Consider the following 10,699-nt stretch of genomic DNA (forward strand, 5'->3'; position numbering starts at 1 on the left):
AGTTAGGCACTGGGCCTAAACCACGACAGTGGTCCACAGGATTCAGCTCATTTCACAGATGTAGTCCTCAAGACAAGCTACAAGATGTTAGTTTTTCAAGTGTAAATATCACTATAACAGTATTCTGCTTTCAATAAAATAGAACTGTTAGTCTGTTCCTTCTTCCCCCTTCCCAATAACTCTTGAATCACAAAATAATCTAAGTTGAAAGGTGAAGTCTGGAGGTCATGTAGTCCAATCCTCCACTCAAAGCAGGGTCAACAAGATCAGGTTTAAGGTGCTTGTCCAGTCAGGTTTGAATGTCTCCACTGACACCAAACCAACCTCTTTGGGCAACTTCTCTGGTTCCAGAGTCTGACCACCATCATAGTGAAAACTGTTTTCGGTACAGGTAATCAGAATTTCCTGAGTTGTAACTTTTTCCTCATTGTCTCTTGCTCTGCTGCTGACTTCCAAGAATAGCCTCACTGCCTCTTCTCTACACTCTCCATAGGTAGCTGAAGAAAGCAGGAAGATCTGTACTCAGTCATCTTTTCTTAGGGCTGAATGTGCCCAGTTTTCCCAGCCTCTCTCTGTATGTCATATGCTCCACTCCCCTGACTCTGCCAGACTTCTTATGGTTTGTCCATGGTCTCCTTGCACTCTGGAGCCCCAAACTGGACACAGCATTCTACAGACACAGCCTCACCAGAGCTGATCAGATGGGAAGTGTCACTTCATCAACCTGATAAACACGACTCTGCTATTGTGGCCCAGTATGACATTTGGTTTCTCCATCACACAGACCCACTGCTGACTCATGTTCAACTTGCAGTTCGCAGGACACCCAGCTCTTTTCCTGCAAAACTGCTGTCAGCACCCACCTGGTCCTGTTACAGCAGATCAGGCCAACCCAGCTGAAGCAACTGGCACTTCCCTTTGTTGAACCCAAACAGGTTTCTGTCAAACCACCTTCCCAGCCTGTGTCCCTTGAAAACTGGGCCCTGCCCTCCAGCATATTGACCACTTTATCAGCCGGTGGCGTCTGCAGACTTGCTGAAGGTGCCTCCTGTCCCGCTGTCCAGGTTGTTAATATTAACAGTTAACCACTAGCAAGCAGCTACCAGCTGGAGTGATGACAACCCTCTGAAGCTGGTGGTCCAGCCAATCTTCCACCCATCATCCATCTTTCACCCACTCACATGAGAACTGGGTTTTATAGACAGGATTTGGACAACTTGCATACAGATAATCAGAGGTAAGTGGAATAGGCAAATCAGGAGAAATCTACTCTACTAAACAAAAGTCTGTGGGTTTGGGCACTTTTAAATCTAGCCTAATCAGCTCTGTCCAACCAACATCACTTAACTAAACACTAAGCATAGAGAAAAGAAGTTTCAGCAAAAAAGAAAGTAAAACTAAGGTTTAGCTCTTCAAGTAATTCTGTCACGCCTAAATATTTCTCAGCTCTGTGAACAGTAACATTATCTAATATCCACGCTGGAACATGAAGCAATACCACAAGGCTGTAATTCCAGCTTCAGTGCAAAATTTACAGATGTCCAAAGGATTAAGATTATTTTAAATACTGCATTGATGGAAGATTTATACAAAAGTATACAACACAGTAAACCCACAGGTTTTAATGTATTCTAAGAGAGGCTAACAAAAAAAATGGGTTCTTATTGCCATGCTATAATGCGCTGTGCTTCAGTACCACACAGTGACAAAATCTCACCTAACGAAGAGTTAATTTTGAGTGAAGGAACTTTTAGAAATACAATACAGATACATGTTGATTGTGTGTCCCTGGTAACTTGATAGTGTGCCAATCCATGATGAGAAGAGTGGGTATGCATATAAAGACTGGAAGCCTCTTGCTTAGACACTTGTCTATATGATGGAATAACAGATATTTAGAAATCATTTCACGTGACAGTGGAATGAGGCAGCTGGATTTTAAGAAACTAATACTGAAGTAATAAAAACCTGGTGAGCATAGGAGAATATATTCAATTCCTAATACAAGAAAAGGCTGGCACACTGTCAACATACTACATTCATAGCAAAGTAGATGTATTTCTCTGAAACAGAAAATATATGGACTCAGAAGTGGCCAATACAGCCTCAAGGGAACTGTTCAAAGACCCAAGTTTGAAAATATTACCAGGGCTAGAAATGGAAAACAAGAAAAGCAACTAAGTAGGAATATACTGAGGCTGTTAGGCTGCACAGACATAAAACAGGGGTAGCAAGAAATACCGAGTAAGTGCATACCTAAACAAAAAAATGTTTAAAAATACACTTTAAGAAGGCATACAAGTCAATTGAGGGGAAAAAAAACCCACCGAAGAGAAGCAGGTCTATGAATATATGAAGATTAAATCAATAATGCTCCTAAAATGGCAAAGCTACTAATAATTTTAAAATATACTATGGGAAAAAAAATAAAGAAAAGGAATATTGGCAAGTAGGAGATAATGAAGACCACGTTGATGTATAATACCTGCCTATATAAAGCTGATGAAAAGAAATTATCGGGGGAAAAAAAGAGACACAAATTCTTTAGTCTGAAGGATATATATTTCAGGGCTAAAGGGAATTAGTTAATGAATTTATGAAGTGACTGGTAATTATTTATGAAAAGTCATAGAGAACTGGGGTGATACAAATGACAGCAAATTAATTAGATTTGCAGGTGTTGGAAGACAGTATGAGACTGGAGACCTTGTAGATGATCTAGAGAAGCAAGATACATGGAAAAAGAACAGACACATCCACCCTTGGAAAAAAAAGCAGCTCATAAATGGTGTGATAATCTAAATTCTGACACCAATGGAGAGAACTTGGAGTAACGGAGAATAGCAAAAAACAAACTTGATGTAGGCTTGCAAGGCAAGCTACCTTCAAAGCAATTACAGATGTCTTCAAAATGGTAATGTTAAGAATACTACTTTCAATTTTGTTAACTTGGTAAAAGAATGATTTAAAGTCGATTAAAGTCTCATTTGAGAAAATTCAAATAGCTGTACATTTCTGCTTGAGAAACAGAAAACTAAAACATGAAGAAAGTGGGGAAACACAGCAGTCTACATTTTGAAAGTGTAAACACTAAGAATGAAGAAATACAGTTGAGGCTGGTTCAAGCAGTAATGAGATTAAACTAAGCATAAGGAAATTTCGGTTGATAATCATGAAAGAAATCTTTATGAACTGAGTAATACTAGTATTCGTAATACTTAATATTTATATAGTACTTCACATCTTCAAAGAGCTTCACTAATATTAACTAATTGCTCTATTCAATTGTAGGGAAGAGTCTTCCCTCAAGGGAAGAAGTTCCAGATCCTGAATCCCTAAGAAGCCACATTAGAAAATCTACTGAAAAACAAACACTATGCAGAAAAATCAGCCCCTGGAAAAGTACAGATTCTATGTGCTAAAATAATTTTCCTTCTCTGGCTTTTTCTTTTACATATGGAAAGGAAAGCTATGCATGCTATACAATATTATGCAGATGCTGTGTCCCCCAAAGAGATACAAAGGGAAAAATAGTTCTTTCTTTGCTTCAATGCAGAGATATTTCAGGAAAAGCGTGAAGAGGAAGGCTTTAAACAGAAATGTAAAGAAGTAAAGTGCCCAATGTTGCAGAATGCAATGGATAGAATCTAGTTTAGTTTCTAAGCCCAAAAGCAAAATTTTCCAGGGCAGAAAGGAAAAGAAGCACACACTGTACTCCAGTGCTTTTTAACTAGACAAGTTGTTAGATTTTAGTACAAATTGACATAGCTGCTGGTGACACCAATAAAAACAATTTACTGCTGAAAAGATCTAAGACTTGAGGATTGCTTTGTCTGCTTAAAGTTTTGCTGGTAAAACTAAAAAAGTTTGGTTACAAGACACAAACACCTGCTAAAGCACAGGAATAAAAATTAAGGAGCAAACAGAAATAGGAGACAAAAAGCAGCAATGAAAGAATAAAAGCTGATTGCCTAAGCTGATCCAGTAAGCTTCTAGCTTGAAAAGAGAGCAGAAATGTTCCTTTCACTCCACGAGGGAATGAGACCAGGTTAACAATGCTCTTCTCCCCCATTACTACACATCTGCAAAGAGAAAAGAAAAGTGAGTTTATTAGGAAATCACCCTTTCCAAACTCAGGGCACTCACAGTAAGTGAGCAGTCCTGTGGGCGGTAAAGCCATCCACCATCGCAGCGTGGGAATGGTTTCCTGATCAACTATTTTACCTTCTCAACAAAAAAAGACAAAAAGCAATCTAAGACAAAGGTAGTTGAACAAGACAACACTAAAATCTGGTACAACTGCCTAAGTTGCCATGGAGGGGCACTAGCATGAGTTGCACCTTCCCCCAGATAAACCCAGTGTTGCCAGTAGTACAGGAAGTTTGGGTTGGCCAAAAAGCAATTGCATATTTTTCTGGGTAAATGAAAGGTGTATTTTTGATGGGAAATAAAAACTTCATTAAACAATATATTGTCCATTTTCTTCAACTACCTTTTCCCATCTTTCAGGCAACTTCTTGATTTTTTTCCTCAAAAAAGTTCTTATCCTTTTTTTTTGCAAAAAACAATTCCAAGAATAATTTGATATCCTCATCAACAGTGCAGGTTCTACCATTCAAGGTGATTCATAAAGAACAAAACAAATGGCAGCCTGATGGTGCCAGGTCTGGCCAATATGGTGGATGTGGTAACACATCCCATCTCATTTTTGACCAAACTGGTAGGTGGCCTGGTGTTATCATGACGAAACAAAACACCTTTGCGATTCACAGATTCTGGATGCTTCTCTTTGATGGGCTCATTTAATTTATCCAGTTGATGACACTTACAAATCAATGGTTTGGTTCCTTGGAAGCAATTCAAAACACACAATACCTTTAAAATCCCACCAGACTGACAGCATCACCTTCCTTTGGTGAATCTCTGCTTTTGAAGTGCTTAGAGCTGGTTCATCACACTTGCTCCATGATCTTTTTCATTCATCATTGTTGTAGATGATCCATTTGTCATCGCCTGTTATCATACGCTTCAAAAATGGAACATTTTCCTCACATTTCAAGAGAGAATCACAGACGCCAATGCGCTTAGTGAAATGAATTTCTCTGAACTTATGTGGTATCCAAATAATGAGCTTCCTAACGTATTCAAGTTGTTTTAAATGGTTTTCAATGCTCAATTTCAATATGTTAAGATTATCAGCAATCTCTTACGTTGTTAAATACCAACTTGATTCCATCAATGCCTTTATTTTGTTATCAACTTTGATTTGCCTTCCTGAACATGGCGCATCTTTAACATCTTTAACATCAATATCTCCGGATCAAGATTTAGTGAACCAATTCTGATACTGCTGTAGTTTTAAGGCATCTTCACCGTACACATCACAACTTTTTATGAGCTTGCACAGTGCTTTTTCCTTTTTGGAAGTAATACAGCAAAATATGATAAGAATGTTCCTTTAGATTTTCCATTTTCAAATTGACGCCAAATAAATAGTTCTTAACTAAATTGTGCACTTCCTATTTCTAAAACAAGCTTGAACTGTCAGCTGTCAAGTCACATAATTATTTTGGGGTTTAAAAAGAACTTAGTTACATTTCAAGACAAGTATGTCCATCTATTTTTTTTAAAGCATGCAATTACTTTTTGGGCAACCCAATACATAGCGAGCTCAAAGGCCCACATCAGCACCGGCACTGCACTAAGGTGTGCATCCTGAAGGTGTGCATTCCATCCTGAAGAACATACAATTTAAATAGACAAGACAGATCAACACACAAGAAAAATAAACCTCTGTAGCAGTGTGTTAACATCTGACTGTCAAGAAGTTTTCGGTGGGCACATCTCTGCATATGGTACCCAGAACTGCTATTTTCTGAACAAATGGCCACCTGAAGGTATGTGGCTAAATAACATCAAGTTTCTTGCCTCAGGATGTCATCTTGACTTCATTCCCCTTTCCCATGTCGCGTGGCTTAGCCAGAGCTCAGGCAAACACACTGCAGTTGAAGGATCACTTTGTATTTACACAGCAGGTACTGAACACTGGCCAAGACAGACCCCCAGGCTTGCTGCCTCAGCACTCTGACGCAGTAAGGCAAATACCGTACTTTCATCAGTTTCGCCACAGAAAATAGTGTTAGCATCCCTCATTTTATTTTTGTGAGATGCTACATAATTGCTTACTAACAAAAAAGAAAAAATTCTGAAGCAGAAACCCCAGGTCAGCAACAGATGGGAAGATCCAGCAGCTGCAAGGACAAAGGGAGCTAAGTCCAGAGCTAACTAGAATTAAGGAACTTGACATTGTGCCCTGGTGATCCCCAAAGATGGAAAAAAACACTTTGTGAGTATGTGTGTATGCTTGTTAAAGCAGTCCAAACATATAACAGAGGGAAGCCAATTAAAAAGGTACTAAATACAGAAGACTTCAACTTCAGTGATTAGTGCTAGGTAATTTGCCCTGTGATAAACAAGCTATTCAAATCAGTAATAGACCTGAGGTTGTTCCACAGCTTGAAAGCATTTCTCTGAACTTTATCTGGTATCACAGCAAGTGCCAATGTTTAGAAGTTAATTTTTGCCATGCAGCTCTACATCTTCAAAGCCAGCAATGCCAGTACGTGTTTGCAAAAGATACCCACCATCTTCAGACACTACACTGACCACTACGATCACTAAAATCAGCATAGGTGCAATTCAGCTGCTATGTGCAATAGCCAGGTGCAGCTTGTAACATCTCCAAAGTACTACAAAATGAAATGAATGAATGAATGCAGGAGAGGACAGGTTGGATTTTTTTCCCTAAATCTATGGAAAATAAATTACTTTTGGGGGACTATCCCTATCCAAGGAACAAAACCCATCATCCAACTGTGAAAAATCTCAATTTCATCACTACAGTATTGAGAAGGAGGGGGGAGAAGGAAGAGGAAAAGAGAAGAAAAAAATAATGATAGCTGAAAAAAACATAAAAGAAAACCGTCAGTGAAAATTGCCCCTGAAACTTTGCAGAATTGTAACGGCTTTCTCTTGCTTAAATTGATTGGTGTAGCAATGTTATAAAATGACTATTAGGATTCATTGTGCACAACAGAAAGTGTGAAATGTCAGCAGACTATACAGCAAAAGTAATGGGTCCTGAACCCCTGTTAGTCAAAAATGATTTTGTTTCAAATTAGAAATTGATTTTTTTGGACACAAGCCCTTTACAGGCTTCCAACTTTTGTAGCTGTGCCTTGGAAGAGATTAACCTCAGCCACTGTTTGGGTCCAGGCTGATGATACCCTTTTGAAAGTTTCTTCACAGGGACTGCTTTTTAATGTTGGTACGGTCTTAACCAATAACACAAGTTATTTGTTCCTTTGAGAACTGCACCACATTTCTTCTCATTTTGCCATTTTCTTCATTTTTATGCTGACATATACAGCAAACTGGCTGACAAGTTAAAATAAAAAAAAAGGCGCTAGCTCATAATTGAACCAAGGATTATGTTCAAGGCTCAGCAGTGAAACATCCAACCTGCTTTTGTTCCCAACCCTTTCTCTTCCTAAGAAAGACTGCTTCTCCACTCCTTAAGTGGAGGTACTAAGCTAAGAGCAGGACACATTCTAGCGGTACAGACATCCCTGTGTGGCAAAATATCAGGTTGTGATGGCGGAGCCATTACCTGGGGAGGAAAAGAATGTGAAGAAGATTACATTTCAAGAGCAAGTCCCACTGCACTTATTCTCTGCTTGCTGGGAAAGGAAAAAGAATTGTTGAAGTAGCTTTTTGAGATTATAGGGCTATTTTTTCCCTTCCATCAGGAACACCAACCAAGAAGATCACTTGTTATTTACAAGGCTTTCCATGCTTTTTATTACTTTAAACGTAGCTACCTTCTCTTTGGTTGTTCTAAGCAACTTGCAATCCTCTTCCTCTTAATTCTGCATTTTACTGATATGTTCTTGAACACTTACATACAACTTTTAAATGGCACTAGCACACTCATGGCCCTGCAATACAGTATGCTTCCCCTTACCTCTCCTTGACTTGGTGCCTTCTCTCTTGGGTTGATTCAGAAAGGTTTGCACATGTTCCACGTTTGCACCAAAACCAACCATTTTCTTCCCCAAGCTGCTCCCTCCACTGCTCTTTGGTGTTCTCAAGGTTTTGCCCACTGGAGGTGTCCTTGGAAAATATTCTCCATGTTTTGACACCGGTACACTAGGAGGAAAGAAAGACCACAGTATTACATGAGGCATTCAGCCCTTTTGACACTGCACCCAGCCATCTCCTGCACTTGCACTCTCCAGAAGCGTAACCATTGTGCTGCTGGTTGAGCTCTTGTTGAATCCACTTACAATGTCTGAAAGCAGGATGCCTAAAGATTTAAGAGTTACCAATCTACTTTATCAGGAGCCTTCAGTTATCAGCAGGTGGCAGCACTCTGATAATTTCATTTGGAGGTGTGTGGTATTTGGCACATTCCCTTAAGCACAAGGTCCTGGATCTCCTGAGAAGTCAGAACAGGACAAGTGGGATGAAGATACAGTACACTGTCCAGCATAGCGAAGCAAGATTGGATGAAAGAGTAATCTGAAAGATGCTCACTTTGCTAGGACAAAGGGGTAAACAGGGAAGACTATGTGAAAACTGCAGTCATGGTTGGTAAAAGGTAAGCACGATACACTGATTCAAGAAGAAAAAGGATGAAAGAAGATGAGACAAAAAGAGGTGAGATGAACGAATAGAGGTACTTGTAATCAGGATAGCGAACATACGGGCAAACTGGTGGCATAGTATCTGGAGTAGCAAGTGCAGCAGTTTGAGAAAAGAGAAAGCTAACCAGAACCATCGTGGTTCAAGAAGAATTTCAGAACAAGATCGTAAGCACTGCACAGATGGAGCAAGGAGGCAAAGTTGGTGATGTGGAACAAGTCTCTGCAGACACAGGCAATCACAAAACATTTTGGGAAGAGGCTATCTGTGGAGACCCACCTCTCTCAGTAAAGACAACCTACTGCTTTCAAATTCTGCTCTCTGGGAAACAATTACTGCTCTAAATGAAGATTCCCAACGTGTATACATCATTAGCCACATCACCGTTATTAATTAAAACCAAAAAAACCCCTTTGTAATACATGTAATCCCAAGATTACCCAGCTCTATCTGCAATCATAGAAGTCACATACAGTTTTCCTAAGTCAGCAGTAGATTAAACAAATCTTTTTCCTATTTAAGCACCACTTTTACATGGGCAACCCCAACACTGCAACTAAGTTTCTATTATTTGGGATACAGCTTTGTGAAGTCTGATTAACAAGAAACTTCTACCTAAAACCTTATACTACTGAAGTTACTGTACATCTGAGGAAGAAAGCAGGTATCTGATGTTCCCATCAGAAAATGATAGCTAAATTGAAAGTTTCAAATCAATGTGCTGTATAAGCCATCGTTTAATAGGGCCCACTGCGCCTGCTGGACAATTAGTATTACTCCTGTATTATTAATGCAGAACATTATATAAAGGCTTATGACCTGTAATAACTGGCTGAAGTGTTGGATAAAACTTCTCTGAATAACCCCCGTTTACTTCAGGGCTTCAAACTGTGCGGCCACTAATAATATTGCAAAGTATTATTAAAATTTATGGTGGGCTAAATTAGTATCTTATTTGAGTTATATGAAATGATTAACCTACTAATTCCTGCTACCCAGGACACTACAGCAAGAGGTGTGTTTGGGCCCTAATAACTGTTTAAAGAGGTTTAAAGGTGTAATACTTGACCAGATTTCTCTGATAATACAGGACTTGATATTCCATTTGCCTGTACTCAGATGATTAACAGCATTTAAAAACACTGAGGTTGTGATTATTTGGATGCTTTCTGTGTTTTTAAAGTACATTTAATTACAGCCTACAGATCTTCTGTGCAGACAGTGACCTCTGACTTGTAGATGAGAAGGCTCAACTGGTTCACTGCAATACCTTCTGCATGGTGCAGTTACCTCTAGAATAACGAGTTCTGGTTTAAATAATGCTACGGCAGAAGCAATTCAAACAGAAACAGACACCAAGAAGTCACAGAAGCTAATCTACGAGAAAATAACAAAAGCAAGTGTATTTGCATGTATAGCTCACTAAATAATTAATTAGAGCCTGGTTCTTTAGTATTTAATAAAGGAAAATGCATGTTAAAGTTTTACTCAAGTAGGGATAGAATCAAATCTTAAAATGATAAACAATCTGAGAGGTGTGCAGACCATGGAGGGAAAGGGGCAATACAGAGAGATACCGAAATTCAATAGCTAACAAGGTACCAAAATTATCAAAGAAAACAAAAAGAAAAAAAAAAGTCTTTTAGAACACAGTTACTCATTCACCTGTGAAATAATTACTAAAATGAATGATGTGAATATAGCACCCTGAAAAACTTAAAACTAACATATAGTCCAAAGGGATCAGTTATGTACATATACAGAGGTTAAGTCACAAAACAGGTCCTTCTCTAATTCCAAATCCAGCAATCCACTGTACCACTCAGATGCAGCGTGGCTAGCAAGACTTCCTGCAGGACACCACAATATCTGATGAATTTTCATTCCTTTCCCTGAAACTACACAAGAGAAAAGACTGTCTAAATAAAGACCTTATTAACCTACCTAACCTGGATGCTAAGGCAGGAGTCGCAGAGTGGCACTGCCAGAGAAGAAG

General features: G+C 39.0%; 1 protein-coding gene across 1 annotated transcript in view; it reads right to left on the reverse strand.

Moving 5' to 3' along the window:
* Positions 1-8,023: 8,023 nt before the first annotated feature.
* Positions 8,024-10,699, reverse strand: part of KIAA1328 (KIAA1328 ortholog) — a gene marked incomplete at its 3' end in the record, with an annotated part of 100,925 nt that continues 98,249 nt past the window's right edge. Inside the window, exon 8 of the mRNA XM_010181460.1 lies at positions 8,024-8,208. Within this exon, the coding sequence (XP_010179762.1) occupies positions 8,024-8,208 (185 nt within the window). The remainder of the gene's footprint in view (positions 8,209-10,699) is intronic.

The sequence above is a fragment of the Mesitornis unicolor genome, unplaced genomic scaffold (assembly GCF_000695765.1).
Source record: "Mesitornis unicolor isolate BGI_N332 unplaced genomic scaffold, ASM69576v1 scaffold21493, whole genome shotgun sequence".
In the NCBI taxonomy this organism is placed as follows: Eukaryota; Metazoa; Chordata; class Aves; order Mesitornithiformes; family Mesitornithidae; genus Mesitornis; species Mesitornis unicolor.